General features: G+C 38.0%; 1 protein-coding gene across 6 annotated transcripts in view; it reads left to right on the top strand.

The window, feature by feature from the left end:
• Positions 1-22,396, top strand: part of SENP7 (SUMO specific peptidase 7) — a 185,760-nt gene that overhangs the window by 17,306 nt on the left and 146,058 nt on the right. For all 6 annotated transcript variants that reach the window (XM_030940256.1, XM_030940242.1, XM_030940267.1 and 3 more), the window contains one exon: positions 1,339-1,437. In XM_030940256.1, the coding sequence (XP_030796116.1) occupies positions 1,339-1,437 (99 nt within the window). The remainder of the gene's footprint in view (positions 1-1,338; positions 1,438-22,396) is intronic.

The raw sequence follows: 22,396 nt of genomic DNA, 5'->3' as shown, positions 1-22,396 counted from the left end.
GTGTAAAAGTGTTCCTTTTTCTCCACAACCTTGCCAGCATCTGTTTTTTTTTTTGACTTTTTAATAATAGCCATTCTGAGTGGTGTGAGATAGTGTCTTGTTGTCGTTTTGATTTGCATTTCTCTAGTGATCAGTGATGCTGCTGACCACATGTGTGTCTTCCTTTAAGAATCGTTTGTTCATATCCTTTGCCCACCTTTTAATGGGGATTTTTTTTCTTATAAATTTATGTTCCTTTTAGACCCTGGATATTAGAATTTTGTCAGATGGATAGACTGCAAAATTTTTCTCCCAATCTGTAGGTTGTCTGTTAACTCTGATGATAGTTTCTTTTGCTGTACAGAAGTTCCTTAGTTTAATTAGATCCCATTTATCAATTTTTGCTTTTATCGCAATTGCTTTTGGCATTTTTGTTATAAAATATTTGCCTGTGCCTATGTCCTGAATGGTATTGCCTTGATTTTCTTGTAGGGTTTTTATAGTTTTGGGTTTTACATTTAAGTCTTTAATCCATCTTGAATTAATTTTTGTATATGGTATAAGGAAGGGGTCCAGTTTCAGTTTTTTGCATATAGCTAGCCAGTTCTCCCAGCACCATTTATTAAATAGAGAATTATTTCCCTATTGCTTGTTTTTGACAGGTTTGTCAAAGATCAGATTGTTGTAGGTGTGTGGTCTTATTTCAGAGTTCTTTATAATGTTCCATTGATCTGTTCCGTTGATTCTGTTTCAGGAATGCGTGGTGTGGCAGTGATGGTTGCGTAGATAAATTAGTAATTTTGACAAGAATCTGGAATACTTCACTAGGGAGAGAAGGAAGAGCATTCTAGATTGAGGGAACAGTATATGCAAAGGTTTAGAGATATGAAATAATGTGATGTGTTTGAAGAAGGTTGATTCATTCAGCATGGTTGGGTTGTAGTTTTGATGTGTGTGTGATGTGAAAGAGCCCAGACTGTAAAGAGTTTTACGATTGTAAAGAGTTTTATCTGTAAGTAATGGCTACCGTTGTTGAATTTTAAGTATTGCAGCCATAATTAGGTTTTATGTATTAGAGAACTCTGGGGCTGACATTTGAAAGGTTAAAAGAGGAGAAGACAGCAGGCAAGAGAATAGTTAGGAAGTTCTTGTGATTCTTCATTTATCTACTTTCAGAGTCAAGGAGAAGGTTTTTGTAAATAAAATTATATTTAATTGCATATGAATTCAGCACTGAATTTAAAACTCCTTAAAACTGTTAGCAAATTATTAATGCAGGGTAATATAATGGTTCTGTTAGCTGAATTAGCTCTTGTATATAGTTCAATTAAACTAATTATTTTCTCATCCTATTTTCAGATAAGAAAGATGTTAAATGCAAAACCAGAGGATGTCCATGTTCAATCACCACTGTCCAAATTCAGAAGCTCAGAATGCTGGAATCACCCTTTGCAGGGGGTAAATAAAATTAAAATTAATTTCTTTTAAGTACATAGTTTTATTTGGTATGTTTAAAATATTGTAATAAAACTGAATTTTTGCCGGGTGCGGTGGCTCATGCCTGTAATCCCAGCACTTTGGGAGGCCGAGGTGGGTGGATCACCTGAGGTCAGGAGTTCAAGACCAGCCTGGCCAACATGGTGAAACCCCGTCTCTACTAAAAATACAAAATTGAGCCAGGCATGGTGGTACATGCCTGTAATCCCAGCTACTAGGGGGGCTGAGGAAGGAGGATTGCTTGAACCTGGCAAGTGGAGGTTGCAGTGAGCCAAGATCGTGCCACTGCACTCCAGCCTGGGCAACAAGTCGAGACTCCATCTCAAAAAAATAAAGATAAAAAAACAAAAAAAACACTGAATGTTTATTTTCTGATATGTCCCTTTTTTGGTTTTCTTGTGTTATTTAATTGCAGATTTTAGTTCATTTTTTGCATGTTGAAATGATACTTTGAGGTTAGGCTCTTCAGTTTAAAACTATGTATACATTATTATGCATGATTGATTTCTTCATGAAATTTAAGTCTTATTATTGTAAAATAAATTGTTTTAAGTTTACTAAAACGATAAGGTTTATAGAATTGTTTGTTCTTATGTTCTTCACCCATTTTAAGTTTGAGAGTGTATGTTTTGAAGAGTAATACAACTATATTTCAAAAGGTATTTTGATTATAAATCTGGACTTTATCTCACTGTTAAGCATTATAATCAGGCTTTGATGAAGAAGGCTTAAGATAGCAGTTTTTTGTGTTTTGGTTATTAACTTTTAAGTTTAGTGGTACAAGTGCAGGTTTGTTCCGTAGGTAACTTGTGTCATGGGGGTTTGTTGTACAGATTATTTCATCACCCAGATATTAAGCCTAGTACCCATTAGTTATTTTTCCTGCTCCTCTCCCTCCTCCCATCCTCCGACCTCTGAAAGGCCCCAGTGTGTATTGTTCCCTCTATGTGTCCACATGTTCTGATCATTTAGCTCTCACTTATAAGTGAGAACATGCAGTATTTGGTTTTCTGTTCTTGTGTTAGTTTGCTGAGGATAATGGTTTCCAGCTTCATCCATGTCCCTGCAAAGGACATGATCTCATTCTTTTTTATGGCTGCATAGTATTCTATGGTGTATGTGTACCACGTTTTCTTTATCTAATCTACCATGGAAGGGCATTTAGGTTATTTAGAGACAGGGTCTGTGTTGCTCACACTGGAGTGCAGTGGCACAATCATAGCTCACTGAATCCTTGAACACCTGGGCTCAAGTGATCTTGCTGCCCAGCCTCCTGAGTAGCTGGGAATACAAGCAGGTGCCTGGCTACTTACAATTTTTTTTTTTTTTTTTGTAGAGGTGGGATCTTGCTATCTTGCCTAGGCTTGTCTTGAACTTCTGGCCTTAGGCAGTCTTCCTACTTTGGTCTCCCAGAGTGCTGGGATTAGAGGCATGAGCCATTGTACCTGGCCTTGGAATGTGGAAGTCCAAGATGAAGGTGCTGGCAGGGTTGACTTTTGAGGCCTCTTTACTTGGATTGCAGATGGCTGTCTTCTCTCTGTGTCTTCACATGGCTTTTTCTCTGGGCACTGTATCCCTAGTGTCTCTTCTTATAAGGACATTAGTCCTACTGGAATAGGACTCCACCCAAATGACCTCATTCAACCCCTTTTAAGGCTCTGTCTCTGCATACAGTCACATTAGGAGTTGGGGCTTCAGCATATGAATTTTGGGGGAATACAATTCAGTCCATAACTGCAGCATTCATTTTAGGATAACAATTTTTAAGTAATCTTAAATATATATATTTTGTTATAAGAAAAAATAACCATTATTTATTTACTTATTTTTTTTTTTGGGACAGGGTCTTGTTCTGTCACCCAGGCTAGAGTGGACTGGCACACTCATGGCTCATTGCAGCCTCAGCTTCCCGGGCTCAAGCTGTCCTCCCACCTCAGCCTCCTGAGTATCTAGGATTACAGGCATGCGCCACCATGCTTAGCTAGTTTCTAAAATTTTTTTGCACAAAGTTTTGCTATGTTGCTTAGGTGATCCTCCCACCTCAGCCTCCTGAAGCACTGGGGTTACAGGCGTGAGCCCTCATACCACTTGACCCTATTAACCATTTTTTTCTTTTGAGACGGCGTTTGATTCTTGTTGCCCAGGCTGGAGTACAATGGCGCGATCTTGGCTCACTGCAACCTCTGCCTTCCGGGTTCAAGTGATTCTCCTGCCTCAGCCTCCCCAGTAGCTGGGATTACTGGCATGCGCCACCATGCCGGGCTAATTTTGTATTTTTAGTAGAGGCGGGGTTTCTCCATATTGGTCAGGCTGGTCTTGAACTCCCAACCTCAGGTGATCTGCCTGCCTTGGCCTCCCAAAGTGCTGGGATTATAGGCATAAGGCACAGCGCCCGGCCTCCTATTAACCATTTTTAAAATTTGTTCTTAGAGAAGAGATTTGTCCTCAGTATTTTTTGCTTTAAAATTAGTGTAAAAGAACATTTAGAAATTTTGTTATTAAATAATACATTTGTTGTTTTGTATTGGATACAAAGAGTACATAAAAAGGGAAACAATAAAGGAGATCAGGTGTGACTTATGTTTACTTAAAAAGAAAATAATATATTTGCATAAGGTTAGAAAATTTGGGCTATGTAGAAAGGTACAAGGTGGGCTGAGTGTGGTGGCTTACACTTGTTATCCTAGCACTTTGAGAGGCTGAGGTGGGAGGATCTCTTGAGCCCAGAAGTTGGAGACCAGGCTAGGAAATACAGCGAGATCCTGTTTGTACTAAAAATTGAAAAATAAGCTAGGCGTGGTCTTGTGCACCTGTAGTTCCAGCTACTCAGGAGACTGAGGTGGGAGGATCCCGTGAGCCCAGCAGTTCAAGATTAAAGTGAGCTATGATTGTACCACTGTACTCCAGCCTGGGCAACAATGAGACCCTGTCTCAAAAAAAAAAAAAGTGTAAGTTGAAGCAAATACAATCTCTTTCTGTCCTTTTTCTCTAAAGGCAACCACTATTAATGAGTTTTTTCATTTATTTCTAGAAAAAAAGCATATTTCCATATATTTAGGTTTATACTGTTTTTTGATATTCGCAAAAGTTAAGTGATACTTAAATTTTGGGAAATCGACATCCTGTTTGAGACTGGAAGTGGCACATGTCAGCCTTACTGTGCTCTGTGGTTGGCTTAAACTTCACTGTATTTGCTAAATATTTGCTCATACTTTGTATAGTGTTTGAGGCTGTGCAAGTATCTTGCCGCATTTCCACTGGTCTACTTTTTTGTTAATGTTTTTAATGGTTTTCAGTGGAAGAGAAAGGAATAAATGCCCCTTTCCATAGTCTTCAGCAGAATTTTAGCTCATTTATTTATTTGTGATTTTTATTGACATATAGTTACATTAAACAGGCAATCTTAAGTATAAAGTTAGACGAACTCTGACTAGAGTAACATATTGTCATGCTCCAGAAATTTTCCTTGTTTTCATTTTGTCTTTTAGAAAATCAAAAGAATTTAATATATTTTTAATTGATTCATTTTTCTTTTTTATGTGACTCAAGTATATGACTCAACCATTGTGTCTTTTCCTCATCTGTTGCTTGTACCTACACCATGATTCTGGCAACCATTCTTCTGATTTCTGTTTCCATTGTTTTGCCTGTTCTTAAATTTCATAAAAATGGAATGATACAGTATGAACTCTTTTGTGTTTGGCTTCTTTTTATTCAGTATAATATTGCTAACATTTATCCATGTTTTGCATTTATCACTGGTTTGTTTCTTTTTATTGTTATGTAATATTCCATTATGTGAATATACCATGGTTTATTTAATTCTCTATTGATTGACTTTTAGGCTCGTTTTTTTTTTTTGAGATGGAGTTTCCCCCTTGTTGCCCAGGCTGGAGTGCAATGGCATGATCTCAGCTCACCACAACCTCTGCCTCCTGGATTCAAGTGATTCTCATGCCTCAGCCTCATGAGTAGCTGGGATTACAGGCATGCGCCACCACACCCGGCTAGTTGTGTATTTTTAGTAGAGATGGGATTTCTCCGTGTTGGTCAGGCTGGTCTTGAACTCCTGACCTCAGGTGATCCGCCTGCCTCGGCCTCCCAAAATGCTGGGATTACAGGTGTGAGCCACCGTGCCGGGCCTGGCTTGGTTTTACTATACATTTTTGTGATGACTAATGACATTAAAAACATTTTCTGTGGTTGTTAGGTGGAGTGTTCTGTAGATGTCTATTAGGTCCAGTTAATCAAGTCCGAGGTGAAGTGAGAGTCTCTTTGTTAGCTTTCTGCCTCAGTGATCTGTCTAATGCTGTCAGTGGGGTGTTGAAGTCTTTTCACTATTATGATGTGGTTGCCTAACTAAGTCTTTTTGTAGGTCAAGCAAAATTTGTTTCTTGAATCTGCGTGTACCAATGGTGGGTGCATATATAATTAGGTAGTTAAGTCTTTTTGTTAGATTTTACCGTTTATCATTAGGTAATACCCATCATTGTGCTTCTTAATTGTTATTTGTTTAAAGTCTATTTTATCTGATATAAGAATAGTGGCTCCTGCTCTTTTTTGTTTTCTATTTGCATGGTAGATCTGTCTCTATCCCTTTACTTTGAGCCTGTGGATGCTGTTACATGTGAGATGGGTATCTTGAAGATAGCAGATGGTTGGGTCTGGTGTTTTTATCTACCTTGACACTCCATGTCTTTTAAGAGGGACATTTAGCCATTTATACTCAGGATTAGTATTGATATGTGAGATTTTGATCCTGTCATTATGTTGTTGGTTGTTGTATAGACTTGATTGTACAGTTCCTTTATAGTGTCTGTGGGCTATGTGCTTAAGTGTATTTTTGTGGTACTAGGTGTCATTCTTCTGATTCCATGTTTAGTACTCCCTTAAGGACCTCTTTCTTGTAAGGCTGGTGTAGTTGAAGCAAATTCCCTCAATATTTGCTTGTCTGAGAAGGATTTTATTTGTCTTTCACTTATGAATATTAGGCTGGTAGGATATGAAATTCTTAGTTGGAATATCTTTTCTTTAAGGTTGACTAAAAGAGGCCCCCAATCTCTTCTGGTTTGCAAGGTTGCTGCCAAGAAGTTTGCTGCTAGCCTGATGGGAGTTCCCTCTGTACATGACCTGACCCTTCTCTCCAGCTGCCTTTAAGATTTTTTTTTGCGTTGGCTTTGGTGAATTTGATGACAGTGTGCCTTGGGGATGGTTGTCTTGTATAGTATCTAGCTGGAGTTTTCTGTATTTCATAAATTTGCATGTCAACTTTTCTTTCTTTTTTTTTTTTTGGAGACGGAGTCTCTCTCTGTTGCCAGGCTTAGTATAGTGGCACGATCTTGGCTCACTGTAACCTCTGCCTCCCAAGTTCAAGCAATTCTCCTGCATCAGCCTCCTGAGTAGCTGGGACTACAGGTGCATGCTGCCACACCCGGCTGATTTTTTGTATTTTAGTAGAGACAAGGTTTCACTGTGTTGCCCAGGCTGGTCTTGAACTCCTGAGCTCAGGCAGTCCACCTGCCTCAGCCTCCCAAAGTGCTGGTATTACAGGCTTGAGTCACCGTGCCTGGCCTGCATGTCAGCCTTTCTATTGCGATTAGGGAAATTTTTGTGGACCATATCCTCAAGTGTATTTTCCAGGTTGCTTATTCTCTCCATTCTTTCTCAGGAATGCCAGTGAGTCATAGATTTAGTCTCTTTACATAATCTCATATTAATTATCCCTCCACTGATGAAATGTTTCTATACCTCTAAAACTCTGAAGACTCTGCCAAAAGATTCCTAGAACTGATAATTGACTTTAGCAACCTCTCAGGATACAAAATCAATGTGGAAAAATCAGTAGCATTTCTAGACACCAATAATGTCCAGACTAAGAGTCAAATCAAGAACACAATCCCATTTGCAATGCCATAAAGAAAATGAAATACCTAGGAGTACAGTTGACCAAGAAGGTGAAAGAGTCTACAAGAAGAACCACAAAACACTGCAGGAAAAAAATCAGAGATGACACAAATAAATGGAAAAACAATCCATGCGCATGGATTGGAAGCATCAACATCACAAAAATGACCATACTGCCCAAAGCAGTCTACAGATATTCAATGCTATTCCTATCATACTACCAATGTCATTTTTCAGATAATTAGAAGAAATTATTCTAAAATTCATATGGAACAAAAAAGAGCCCAAATAGCCAAAGCAATCCTAAACAAAAGGAATAAAGCTAGAGGCATCACAGTACCTGACTTCAAATTATATTTAAGCCCACAGTAACCAAAATGCATGGTACAGGTATAAAAACAGACACATAGAGCAATGGAAAAGAATAGAAAACTCAGAAATAATGCTGCACACCTACAACCATCTGATCTTTGAAAAGCTGACAAAAGCAAGTAATGGGGAAAGGATTCCCTATTCAATAAGTGCTGCTGGGACAGCTGGCTAGCCATATGCAGCAGAATGAAACTGGACCCTTGCATTTTACCATATACAAAAATTAATTCAAGATGAATTAAAGATTTAAATGTAAAACCTCAAACTATAAAACTCTTAGGAAAAATATCTAGGAAATACCCTTGTTGTTATCAGCCTTGGCAGATAATTTTTGGCTAATGCCCCAAAAGCAATTGCAGCAAAAACAAAATTGACAAATGAAACTTAATTTAATTAAAGAGCTTCTGCACAGCAAAAAAAACAAAACAAAACAAAATCCCTAGGGAGTGGGAGAAAATATTCACAAACTATGCCTCTGACAAAGGTCTATCATCCAGATTCTATAAAGAACTTAAATCAACAAATGAAAAACCAATAACTTCATTAAAAAATAGGCAAAGGACATGAACAGATATTTCTCAAAAGAAGACATACAGGTACTCAGAATTACTATGAAAAAGTGCTCATCATGACTAATCATCAGGGAAATACAAATCAAAACCACAGTGAGATACCATCTCACACCAGTCAGAATGGCTATGATTAAAAAATGAATAATCAGGTGCCAGCAAGACTGTGTAAAAAAGAAAACACTTATATACTGTTTGTGGGCATGTAAATTAGTTCAGCCACTGTGGAAAGCAGCTTGGAGGTTTCTCAAAGAACTTAAAGCAGAGCTACCATTTGAACCATCAGTCCTATTACTGGGTATATATCAAAAAAGGAAAATAAATAGTTTTGCCAAAAAGACACATGCAGTTACATGTTCATCATTGAGCTATTCATAATAGCAGAAACATGGAATCAACTTAGGGTACCCATCATTGGTGGATTGGATAAAGACAATGTGGTACTATACATCATGGAATACTATGCAGCCATAAAAAGGAATGAAATCATGTCCTTTCCAACAACATGGATGCAGCCAGAGGCCATTATCCTGTGCAAATTAATGCAGGAACAGAAAACCAAATGTTACATGTTCTTATTTATAAGTGGTAACTAAACACTGAGCACACATGGACATAAAGATGGGAACAACAGACACTGGGGACTCTTAGAGGAGTTAGGGAGAGATGGGAGAATAGGTTGAAAAACTACATATTGGGTACTATATTCACTACCTGGGTGATGAGATCTGCACCACTGCCCCGGCACCACTCAATATACCCATGTAAGAAACCTCCACATATACCCCTTGTATATAAAATAAAATTTGAAATAAACCCATCTCTATAAAAAATACAAAAAATTAGCCAGGTGTGGCACATGGCTGTAGTCCCAGTTACTCACGTAGCTGAAGTGGGAGGATCTCTTGAGCCTGGCAGGTGGAGGTTGCGTTGAGCTGAGATTGCGCCACTGCACTCCAGCCTGGGCAACAGAGTGAGACCTTGTCTCAAACAAACAAACAAACAAACAAAAAGCCCCTCAGATTTGAAAATAAAACCTTTTCAGATGTTGATTATCAATTCTATATCTTCTTTTGTGAAATGTCTTTTAAAATTTTTTTCACTTTGAAAAACAATTTTTTTCTGTTTTTGTTTATTCATTTATTTAGTCTTTTTTTTTTTTTTGGTAGAGATGGGGTCTTGCAGCCCAGGCTGGTCTTAAACTTCTTGCCCCAAGTGATCCTCCCACCTTGCCTCCCAAAATTCTGAGATTACAGGTGTGAGCCATTGTACCTGGCCTAAAATAAATTTCCTTGTTGATTAATTTAGAATTACATTCATCCATCTTCATTATTCTATGAGTTTTGACAAATGTATACACGTTGCAACTACCATCATAATAAAGATACGTGTGTGTGTGTGAGAGAGGAAACTTGTATAACCATACCTTGGAGATACTGCTGGTTTGGTTCCACATCACTGCACTAAAGCAAATATTGTAGCAAAGCGAGTCATCCGATTTTTTTTGGTTTCACAGTATATATAAAAGTTATGTTTACACTATACTGTAATTTATTAAGTGTGTAATAGCATATTTAAAAATGTACATACCTTCATTAAAAAATACTTTATTGCTAAAATATTCTATCCATCTTCTGAGCCCTCAGCAAATCATTGTATTGCCACTGGAGCATGGCTTAAAGTTGCCTCAAAATTGATGACTACTGACTGATCAGGGAGATGGTCGCTGCTGAAGGTTGGGATGGCTGTGACAATTTCTTAAAATAAGACAACAATGAGTTTTTCCACATTGAGAGACTTTTCTTTTCATGAAAGATTTATCTGTATTGTCCCATGCTGTTTGACGGCATTTTATTTACAGTAGAACATCTTTCAAAATTGGAGTCACAGTAGAACTCTCAAACCCTGCCACTGCTTTATCAACTAAACTTATGTGATATTCTAAATCCTTTGTTGTCATTTCAGCAATGTTCATAGCATCTTCAATAGAACTAGATTCCATCCCAAGAAACTATTTTCTTTTAAGAAAGAAGCAACTCCTCATTTGTTTTAGTTTTCTCATAAGGTTGTAGCAATTCTGTTGCATCTTCAGGCTCCACCTGTGTTTTTTTTTTTTTTTTTTTTTTAAAGATCAAGTCTCCGTTTGTCACCCAGGCTGGAGTGCAGAGGTGTGATCTTGGCTCACTGCAACCTCCACCTCCCAGGTTCAAGCGATTCTCCTGCCTCAGCCTCCTGAGTGACTGGTACTACAGGCGCGCACCACCGTGCCTGGCTAATTTTTGTATTTTTAGTAAAGACAAGGTTTCATCGTGTTGGCCAGGCTGGTCTCAAACTGTTGACCTCAGGTGATCCACCTGCCTCCCAAAGGGCTGGGGTTACAAGTGTGAGCCGCTGTGCTTGGCCCAGGCTCCACTTATAATTTTAGTTCTCTTGCTGCTTCCACCACATCTGCAGTTACTTCCTCCATTGAGGTCTTCAACCCCTCCAAAGTATCCATAAGGGTTGCAGTCAACTTCTTCCAAGCTCTTGTTAATGTTGATATTTTGATCTTCACCCATGAATCACAAATGTCATTAATGGCGTCTATAATGGTAGATCCTTTCCAGAAAGTTTTCAGTTTACTTTGCCCAGATCCAGCAGAGGAATCACTATATGTGGTAGCTATATGATATATTTCTTAAATTATAAGACTTGAAAGTTGAAGTTACTCCTTGATCAATGGGTTGCAGAATAGATGCTGTGTTAGCAGGCATGAAAACAACATTAATTTTCTTGTACATCTCCATCAGCGCTCTTAAGTGACAAGGTGCATTGTTAATGAGAAGTAATATTTTGAAAGGAATCTTAAAAAAATTTTTTTTCTTTGCTTTTAAACTCCATCGGATTTGAGGAATCTCTTTTTCTGAGTAGTAGTTCTCAAAGCTTAAAAGATTCAGGAAGTCATGCTGTAACAGATGTTCTGTCATCCAGGCTTTGTTTTTCCATTTCTAGAGCACAAACAGAGTAAATCTGGCATAATTCTTAAGGGGCCTAGAATTTTTCATATGGTAAATGAGCACTGGCTTCAACTTTAAGTTATCAGCTGCATTAGCCCCTAACAAGAGAGTCATCCTGTTGTTTGAAGCCAGGCATTGACTTCTCCTCCTTGGCTATCTTTGGCTGTGGAAGTCCTAGATGGCGTCTTCTTTCAATAGAAGGCTGTTTCATCTACTTTGAAAATGTATTGTTTAGCGTAGCGACCTTCAGCAATTATCTTAACTAGATCTTCTAGATAACTTGCTGTGGCTTCTGCATCAGCACTTCCTGCTTCATCTTGCAATTTTATGTTATGAAGATGGCTTATTTCCTTCAACATCATGAACCAACCTTTGCTAGCTTCAGACTTTTGTTTTGCAACTTCCTTACCTCTCTTAGCCTTCATAGAATTGAAGAGAGTTAGGATCTTACTTTGAATTAGGTTTTGGCTTAAGAGAACATTGTGGCTGGTTTGGTGTTCTATCCAGACCACTAAAACTTTCCCTATCAGCAGTAAGACTGTTTTGCTTTCTTATCACTAGTGTGTTCACTGGAGTAGCACTTTTAGTTTCCTTCAAGAATTGCTCCTTTGCATTCAGAACTTTGCTAACTGGTGCAAAAGGCATAGCTCTTGGCCTGTCTCAACTTTCCTCACTAAACTTAATCATTTTTAGTTTTTGATTTAGAGTGAGACACTTAAGACTCTTCCTTTCACTTTGAATACTTAGAGGCTACTGTAGGGTTATTCATTGGCCTAATTTCAATATCCTTGTGTCTCAGATAATAGGTAGGCCCCAGGAGGAGAGAAACTGAAAAATGGCCAGTTGTTGGAGCAGCAGAACACCCACAACATTTATTAAGTTTGCCATCTTACATGGGTACAGTTGGTTGTGCCTCAAAACAGTTACAGTAATAACATCAAATGATCAGAGATCGCCATAACAGATGCAATAATAATGAAAAAATCTGAAATATTGTGAGAATTAGAAAAATGTGTCAGAGAGACATGAAGTGTGCATGTGTTGGAGAAATGTTGATAGACTTGTCCGGTGCAGGATTGCCACAATCCTTCAATTTGTTAAAAATATAATATCTGATAAGCACAACAAATAAAGCAAAGCATGATAAAACAAGGTATGCCTATATTTACTTATAGTTTTTTTGATGTGTTTACAGTAATATGAATTACAAAACTTGCATAGATGCATATAGTTATCACAATTAAAATATGTCCATGACTCCAAAAAATATACTTGTGCTGTCCACTTTGTAGTAATTCCTCCCCCTCCCCCTAACCTCTGGTGACACTTGTTTTTTGTGCCTATAATTCTCTGTTTTCCAGAATGCCACATAAATGCGATCATACAGTATACAATGTTTTGAGAGTGGCTTTATTCACTCAGTATAATGCCATTGAGATTGATCTCTGTTAACCCTTGAAGGACATTTGGGTTGTTTCCAATTTTTGATTATGAATAAAGCTGCCATAAATACTCATAGGTTTTTATGTGAATGTAAATTTTAATTTCTCTGGGGTAAATAGGAGTGAAATTTCTAGATTATGTGGTAAATGTATATTTAACTGTCAAACTTTTCTAGAGTGGTTCTAACATTTTACATTCCCACCAGTAATGAATGAGGTTTCTGGATGCTGTCAGTCTTTGGTAGTACTTGGTACTGTCATGGTATATTTACTGGGTTGGTGCCAAAGTAGCAACAGTTTTGCCATTAAAAGCAAAAACTGCAATTACATTAGCACTAGTCTTATATTTCTTAAAATAATAGGCTTTACTTTTTTGGAGGAGTTTTAGGTTTACAGAAAAATTGAGGGGAAAGTACAGAGAATTCCTATATATTCTTTTATACCCTGTCACTCCTTTACCCTAGTTTTTTCTATTACTATTTTACTGTGAAAGTTGTCAGAATCCAAATGGAGTCAATAATGTTAAAAAAGCCTTTAAAAGTAGAGATGGGGAAGGCTTTCACACTTGTATGCCTGTTAACAAAAACTGTCACAAAAGACTGTGAAAACCACAACCTTGCCACAAAGACCATTACAGCCTTGCACAAAAAAATTTCTGCAAGGACATCTGCACAACTGCCTGTCTAGTCTTGTGTTGGTGTCACCCTTGTTAATGATTTTTTTAGCTAGGGTTACTTATTTTGAAACAGTTGTGTAATCCTCTTCATTCTTTACTTTAAGAACCTTTGTCTTTCTTTCCTCCCTGAAAACACAGTTTACTATGACACGTATATTCCCATTGTAATGCTCAACTCCCCAGTAAATATCTTCTTTTAGAGAGCTTCTCTGTTATATAGGTACACGTTATATTAGTGTGGTACATTTGTTATAGTTGATGAGCTGATATGAATACATTATTATTTAACTAAAGTGTACAGTTTTACATCAGGGTTCACTCCTTGCATTGTATATTCTGTAGGTTTTGACAAATATGCAGTGACATGTATCCATCATTACAGTGTAGTACAGAAAAATGTGATAGCTCTAAAAATCCCCTATATCCTACTGATTTAAAAAATCTCCATCGTGTTTGCTTTTTCAGAATTCATATAATACTTGGAATCATACAGCCTTTCCAGGTTGGCTTCTTTCACTTAACAATATACTGTTGAGATCATTCCTTGTTTTCTAGTAGCTTATAGTTCATTTTACCTCAAAATTAAAAAAAAAATGCATTTTTTTTTTGAGACAGGGTCTTGCTTTGTTGCCCAGGCTGGAGTGCATTGGTGCAATCACAGCTCACTGCAGCCTCGACATCATGGGCTCAAGCCATCCTCCTACCTCAGCCTCCTGAATAGCTGGGACATCTGGTGTGTGCCACCACACCTGGCTAATTTTTAATTTTTTTTGTGTAGATGGAGTCTCCCTATGTTGCCCAGGCTGGTCTCAAACAAATTCCTGGGCTTTAGCAATCTGCTCACTTCAGCCTCCCAAAGTGCTGGGATTATAAGCGTGAGCCACTGTGTCCAGCAAAACAAAAACAAAAACAGAAAAAACAACACCCCCCCCAATTATATATCTATATACACTTTGTTTTTTATAGCAGTTATTGGTTCACAGCAAAATTGAGCAGAAATTACAGAGTTCACACATACCATCTGTCCTCCCTTGAGAGTCTCCCAGATATCCTTTTTTAAATTGCTAGACACGTTCTAAAAGAGTTGTAACACTTATCATTTCTTTTTATTGGTGAATTATATTCGATTGTGTATATGTGTAACAGTTGGCCCATTCACCTACTGAAAAAACAACTTGTTGCTTCCAAGTTTTTAGCAGTTATGAGTAAAGCTGCTATAAATGTTTGGGTGCAGGCTTTTGGGTAGACCTAAGTTTTCACCTTATTTGAGTAAATACCAAGGAGGACAATTGCTGAAATTGTGTTGTAAGAATATGTTTAGTGTTGTCAGAAATTGCCAAAGTTTCTTCCAAAGTGGTTGTATCATTTTGTATTCCCAGCAGCAACTAATGAGACTTCCTGTTGCTCCAAATTCTTGCCAGAATTTGGTTTGTCAATGTTCTGGATTTTAGCTATTCTAACTGATGTGTAGTGGTATTTTTATTTTATTTTTTAAACTTAAAATTTTACATTTTATTTTTAAGGATTTTTTCAGAGCAGTTTTAGGTTCACAGCAGAATTGAGAGGAAAGTACAGAGATTTTTGATATGCCCCTTTCCTCCATACATGCATAGCCTCTCACATTATCAATATTCCCCACCAGAGTGATACATTTGTTATAATTAATTAACCTACATTGACACCATCACCCAAAGTCCATAGTTTACATTAGGGTTTACTCTTGGTGATGTGCATTCTATGAGTTTGGACAAATGTCTAATGACAAATATCCATCATTATAGTATTATATACAGTATTTTCACTGTCCCCCAAATATTCTGTGCTCCAGTCATCCCTCCCTCCCCACGAACCCCTGGCAACTACTAACCTTTTTACTTTCTCCATAGTTTTGCCTTTTCCAGAATGTCATATAGTTGAAATCATACAGTATACAGCCTTTTCATATTGACTTTCTTTCACTTAGTAATATGCATTTAAGTTTTCTCCATGTCTTTTCATGGCTTCATAGCTCATTTCTTTTTAGTGCAGAATTCCATTGCCTGGATGTCTTACAGTTTATTTCTGCATTCGTATGCCTAGGACATTTTGGTCACTTCCAAGTTTTGGCAACTATGAATAAAGCTACTGTTAACATCTGTGTACAGGGTTTTGTGTGGACATTTTTTTCAGGTTCTTTGGGTAATAAATAATAAGGAGCAAGATTGTAATGTGTTTAGTTTTGTGAGGAAACTACAAAACTACCTTCCAAAGTGGCTGTACCATTGTGCATTCCCTACAGCAATGAATGAGAGTTCCTGTTGCTTCTCATCTTTGCTAGCATTTGGTGGTGTTAATATTCTGGATTTTGGCCATTTTAATAGGCATGTAGTAGTATCTAATGGTTTTATTTTCATTTTTCCGATTGCATGTGATGTGGAGCATCTTTTCATATGCTTATTTGCCATCTGTGTATCTTTGGTGTTATGTCTGTTAAGATATTTGGTCCATTCTTTAATCAAGCTTTTCATTTTCTTTTTTTAAAATTATTTATTTTCCATAAGTTATTGGGGTACAGGTGGTATTTGATTCCACAAATAAGTTCTTTAGTGGTGATTTGTGAGATTTTGGTACACCCATCACCTGAGCAGTGTACACTATGCCATATTTGTAGTCTTTTGTCCCTCGCCCCCCTCCCACTCTTTCCCCCAAGTCCCCAAAGTTCATTGTATCATTCTTATGTCTTTGCATCCTCATAGCTTAGCTCCCACATATCAGTGAGAAGACAATGATGTTTGGTTTTCCATTCCTGAGTTACTTCACTTAGAATAATGGTCCCCAATCTCATGCAGGTAATTGCAAATGCTATGAATTCATTCTTTTTTATGGCTGAGTAGTATTCCATCATACACACACACACACACACACACACACACAGACACACACACACACACACACATACTCACACACACACACCACAGTTTATCTACTTGTTGATGGGCATTTGGGTTAGTTCCACAATTTTGCAGTTGTCAATTGTGCTGCTATAAACATGCATGTGCAAGTATCTTTTTCTAATAATGACTTCTCTTCCTCTGGGTAGATGCCCAGTAGTGGGATTGCTGGATCAAATGGTAGTTCTACTTTTAGTTCTTTAAGCAGTCTCCACACTGTTTCCATAGTGGCTGTACTAGTTTACATTCCCACCAGCAGTGTAGAAGTGTTCCCTGTTGACTGCATCCATGCCAACATCTCCTGTTTTTTGATTTTTTGATTATGTCCATTCTTGCAGGAGTAAGTTGGTATCACATTGTGGTTTTGGTTTGCATTTCCCTGATTATTAGTGATGTTGAGCATTTTTCATATGTTTATTGGCCATTTGTATGTCTTCTTTTGAGAATTGTTGATTCATGTCCTTAGCCCACTTTTTGATGGGATTGTTTTTTTCTTACTGATTTGTTTGAGTTCATTGTAGATTCTGGATATTAGTCCTTTGTCAGATGTATAGATTGTGAAGATTTTCTCCCACTCTGTGGGTTGTCTGTTTACTCTGCTGACTGTTCCTTTTGGCATGCAAAAGCTCTTTAGTTTAGTTAGGTCTCAGATATTTATCTTTGTTTTTATTGCATTTGCTTTTGGGTTCTTGGTTCATGAAATCACTGCCTAAGCCAATGTCTAGAAGGGGTTTTCCAATGTTGTCTTCTAGAATTTTTATAGCTTCAGGTCTTAGGTTTAAGTCTTTAATCCTCTTGAGTTGATTTTTGTATAAGAATCGAGTTTCATTTTCCTACATGTGGCTAGCCAATTATCCCAGCAACATTTGTTGAAAAGGGTATCCTTTCCACATTTTATATTTTTTGTTTGCTTTGTTGAAGATCAGTTGGCTGTAAGTATTTGCGTTTATTTCTGGGTTCTCTATTCTGTTCCATTGGTCTATGTGCCTTTTTTTGTATCAGTACCATGCTGTTTTGGTGACTATGGCCTTATAGTATAGTTTGAAATCAGGTAGTATGATGCCTACAGATTTGTTCTTTTTGCTTAGTCTTACTTTGGCTATGCAGGCTCTTTTTTGGTTCCATATAAATTTTAGAATTGTTTTTTCTCATTTCTGTGAAGAATGATGGTGGTATTTTGATAGGGATTGCATTGATATGTAGATTGCTTTTGGCAGAATGGTCATTTTCACAATATTGATTGTACCCGTCTGAGAGCATGGGATGTGTTTCCATTTTTTTGTGTCATCTATGATTTCTTTCAGCAGTGTTTTTTAGTTTTTCTTGTAGAGGTCTTTTGAGTCCTCGTTTAAGTTTATTCCAAAGTATTTTGTGTTTTTTTTGCAGCTATTGTAAAAAGGGTTGAGTTATTGATTTGATTCTTTGCTTGGTCACTGTTGCTGGATAGAAGAACTGCTGATTTGTGTACATTAATTTTGTATGCAGAAACTTTGCTGAATTCTTTTATCAGTTCTAGGAGCTTCCTGGAGGAGTCCTTAGGGTTCCCTCAAGGTAAATGATCATAGTGTCAGCAAAAAGTGACAGTTTGACTTCCTCTCTACCGATTTGAATGCCCTTTATTTCTTTCTCTTGTGTGATTGCTTTGGCTATCCAGTACTATGTTGAAGAAGAGTGGTCAGAGTGGGCATCCTTGTCTTGTTCCAGTTCTCGGAGGGAATGCTTTCAACTTTTCCCCATTCAGTATTGTGTTGGCTGTGGGTTTGTCATAGATGGCTTTTATTATATTGAGATATGTCCCTTGTATGCTGATTTTGCTGAGAGTTTTAATCATAAAGAGATGCTGGATTTTGTCAAGTGCTTTTTCTGCATCTGTTGAGGTGATCTCGGGATTTTTGTTTTTAATTCTGTTTATGTGGTGTATCACATTTATTAACTTGTATTTATTAAACCATCCCTGCATTCCTCATATGAAACCCACTTGATCATGGTGAATTATCTTTTTGATATGTTGTTGGATTCAGTTAGCTAGTATTTTGTTAAGGATTTTTGTATCTATGTTCACTAGGGATATTGGTCTGTAGTTTTCTTTTTTTGTTTTATCTTTTCCTGGTTTTGGTATTAGGGTGATAGTGTCTTTATGGAATGATTTAGGGAGGGTTCCCTCTTTCTCTGTCTTGTGGAATAGTGTCAATAGGATTGGTACCAATTCTTCTTTGAATGTCTAGTAGAATTCTGCTGTGACTCCATCTGGTCCTGGACATTTTTTTGTTGGTAATTTTTAAATTACCATTTCAGTCTTGCTGCTCATTATTGGTCTGTTCAGGGTATCTAATTCTTCCTGATTTAAGCTGGGAAGGTTGTATTTTTTCCAGGAGTTTATCCATCTCTTCTAGGTTTTTTAATTAACGTGCATAAAGGTGTTCATAGTAGCCGTGAGTGATCTTTTGTATTTCAGTGTTGTCAATTGTAATATCTCCTGTTTTGTTTCTTAGGTTATTTGGATTTTCTCTCTTCTTTTCTTGGTTAATCTTGCTTATGATCTATCAATTTTATTTGTCTTTTCAAAGAATCAGCTTTTTGTTTCATTTATCTTTTGTGTTTTTTTGTTTGTTTCTATTTCTTTAGTTGTGCTCTGATCTTGGTAATTTCCTTTCTTCTGTTGGGTTTGGGTTTGGTTTGTTCTTGTTTCTCTGATTCCTTGAGGTGTAATCTTAGAATGTCAGTTTGTGCACTTTCAGTCTTTTTCATGCAGGCACTTAGGGCTATGAACTTGCCTCTTAACACTGCCTTTGCTGTATCCCATAGGTTTTGATAGGTTGTGTCATTGTCATTCAGTTCAAAGAATTTTTAAATTTGTCTTGATTTCATTTTTAACCCATTCCTTATTCAGGAGCAGGTTATTTAATTTCCACATATTTGCATGGTTCTGAAGTTTCCTTGTGTAGTTGATTTCCAGGTTTATTGCACTGTGGTCTGAGAGAGTGTTGATATAATTTCAGTTTTCTTAAATTTATTGAGGCTTGTTTTATGGCCTATCATATTGTCTTGGAGAAAGTTCCATGCACTGTTGAATAGAATGTATATTCTGCCGTTATTGGATGAAATGTTTTATATATATATATAACACACATATATAACACATATATAACATATATAACACACATATAACATATATATAACACACATATATATAACACATATATATAACATATATATGTGTAAATGGTAAGTCCATTTGTTTTAAGGTATGTTTTAAATCCATTGTTTCTTTTTTCACTTTCTGTCTTCATGACCTGTATAGTGCTGTCAGTGGAGTATTAAAGTCCCCACTGTTACTGTGTTGCTGCCTATCTCATTTCTTAGATCTATTAGTAATTGTTTTATAAATTTGGGAGCTCCAGTGTTAGGTGTGTACATGTTTAGCGTTGTGATATTTTCCTGTTGGGCAAAGCCTTTTACCATTATGTAATGCCCCTCTTTGTCTCTTTTAACTGCTACTGCTTTAAAATTTGTTTTGTCTGATGTAAGAATAGCTTGCTTTTGGTGTCCGTTTGCATGAAATGCCGTTTTCCAACCCTTTACCTTAAGTTTATGTGATTCCTTATGTGTTCGATGAGTTTTCTGAAGGCAGCAGATAGTTGGTTGGTGAGTTCTTATCCATTCTGCAGTTCTGTATCTTTTAAATGGAGCATTTAGGCCATTTACATTCAATGTTAGTATTGAAATGTGAGGTACCATTGTATTCATTGTGCTTTTTGTTGCCTGTGTGCTTTGGTTTTTTGTTTTTGCTTTTTAACTTGTATTTTTGTTTTATAGGTCCTATGTGATTTATGCCTTGAAGAGGTTCTGTTTTGATGTGTTTCCAGGATTTGTTTCAAGATTTAGAGCCCCTTTTCTCAGTTCTTGTAGTGGTGGCTTGGTAATGGCAAATTCTTGCAGCATTCGTTTGTCTGAAAACCTGTATCTTTCCTTCATAAATGATACTTTCATTGGATACAAAATTCTTGGCTGATAATTGTTTGTTTGAGGAGGCTGAAGATAGCCCCAATTCCCTTCTAGCTTCTAGGGTTTCTACTGATAAATCCACTGTTAATCTGATAGGTTTTCCTTATGGGTTACCTGGTGCTTCTGTCTCACAGCTCTTAAGATTGTTTCCTTTGTCTTAACTTTCAATAACCTGATTGCCATGTGCCTAGGTGAAGACCTTTTTGTGATGAAATTTCCAGGTGTTCTTTGTGCCTCTTGTATTTGGATGTCTAGGTCTCTAGCAAGGCCAGGGAAGTTTTCCTTGATTATTCCAGAATATGTTTTCCAAGCATTTAGAATTCTCTTCTTAGCAACACTGATTGTTCTTATGTTTGGTCGTTTAACATAATCTCAGACTTCTTGGAGACTTTGTTCATATTTTCTTATTCTTTTGTCTTTGTCTTTGTTGGATTGGGTTAATTCGAAGACCTTGTCTTCAAGTTCTGAATTTCTTTCTTCTACTTGTTTAATTCTATTGCTGAGACTTTCCAGAGCATTTCACATTTCTAAAAGTGTGTCCAAAGTTTCCAGAATTTTTTATTGTTTTTTTCTTTAAGCTATCTACTTCCTTGAATATTTCTCCCTTTACTTCTTGTATCATTTTTTGGATTTCCTTGCATTGGGCTTCACCTTTTTCTGGTCCCTCCCTGATTAGCTTTATAATTATCCTCCTGAATTATTTTTCAGGTAAATCAGGGATTTCTTCTGGGTTTGGATCCATTGCTGGTGAACTAGTGTGATTTTTGGGAGGTGTTTAAGAGCCTTGTTTTATCATATTATCAGAGTTGTTTCTGGTTCCTTCTCGTTTGGGTAGGCTGTGTCAGAGGGAAGGTCTAGGGCTGAAGGCTGTTGTTCAGATGCTTTTGTTCGATGGGGTGTTCCCTTGATGTAGTGCTCTCCCCCTTTTCCTATGGACATGGCTTCCTGTGAGTTGAACTGCAGTGATTGTTGTCTCTCTTCTGGGTCTAGCCACCCAGCGAGTCTTCCCAGCTCTGGTCTGGTACTGGGGGTTGTTTGGACAGAGTCCTGTGATGTGAGTCTCTATGGATCTCTCAGCCGTGGATACCAACGCCTTTTCCAGTGGAGGTAGTGGGGGGGTGCAATGGACTCTGTGAGGGTTCTTAGCTTTGGTGTTTTAATGTTCTATTTTTGTGCTGGTTGACCTCCTGCCAGGAGGTGGCGCTTTCCAAAAGCATCAGCTATAGTAGTATAGAGAGGTACGTACTGGTGGTGGGTGGGGCTCTGGAACTCCCAAGATTATATGTCCCTTGTCTTATGCTACGAAGGTGGATAGGGAAGGACCATCAGGTGGGGGTGGAGCTAGGCATGCCTGAGCTCATACTCTACTTGGGCAGGTCTTGTTTTGGCTGCTGTGGGGGATGGGGGTGAGATTCCCAGGTCACTGGAGTTGGGTACCTAGGAGGATTATGGCTGCCTTTGCTGGGTCATGCAGGTTGTCAGGGCAGTGGAGGAAAGCTGACAGTCACAGACCTCACCCAGCTACCAGGTAAAATGAAGGGCCAGTCTCTCTCCCACCGTGCCCCCCTCAACAGCCCCGAGTCTTGTTTCCAGTCTGAGGGTGTGAACGGGCTTCTCACCTCATTCAAATTGTTAGAAAGTTCAGCTAGCGATTTCTTCTCCCTGTGGAGTTATGCCCCTGCTCCTCTGGTCACCGACGCAATGGATTCCTGTGGTGCCAGGCAGGAATGGCCTGCTAGGGGACGCAGCGAGCTCTCAGGGCCTTCCTGCTGCTGCTTCTACCCCTGTATTTCACCTGGGTCTCTAAATTGGCTCAGCTCCAGGTTAGGTCAGAAACTTCTCCCGCAGACAGACCTTCAGCTTCTCCAGTGGGGGGCACGTGTTCGGGAGAGGAAGGTCTCCCTTTCCCACTTCCGCAGTTGGGGCACCCAACAGTATTTGGAGTGTCTCCTGGGTCCTGCAGGAGCAGTCTACTTCCTTTAGAGGATCTGTGGGCCCTCTCGGGATTGCTCGTTTGTTGTTGCTG

This window comes from Rhinopithecus roxellana, chromosome 1, assembly GCF_007565055.1.
Source record: "Rhinopithecus roxellana isolate Shanxi Qingling chromosome 1, ASM756505v1, whole genome shotgun sequence".
Taxonomy (NCBI): Eukaryota; Metazoa; Chordata; class Mammalia; order Primates; family Cercopithecidae; genus Rhinopithecus; species Rhinopithecus roxellana.
This window is presented reverse-complemented; position numbering and strand designations above follow the sequence as displayed.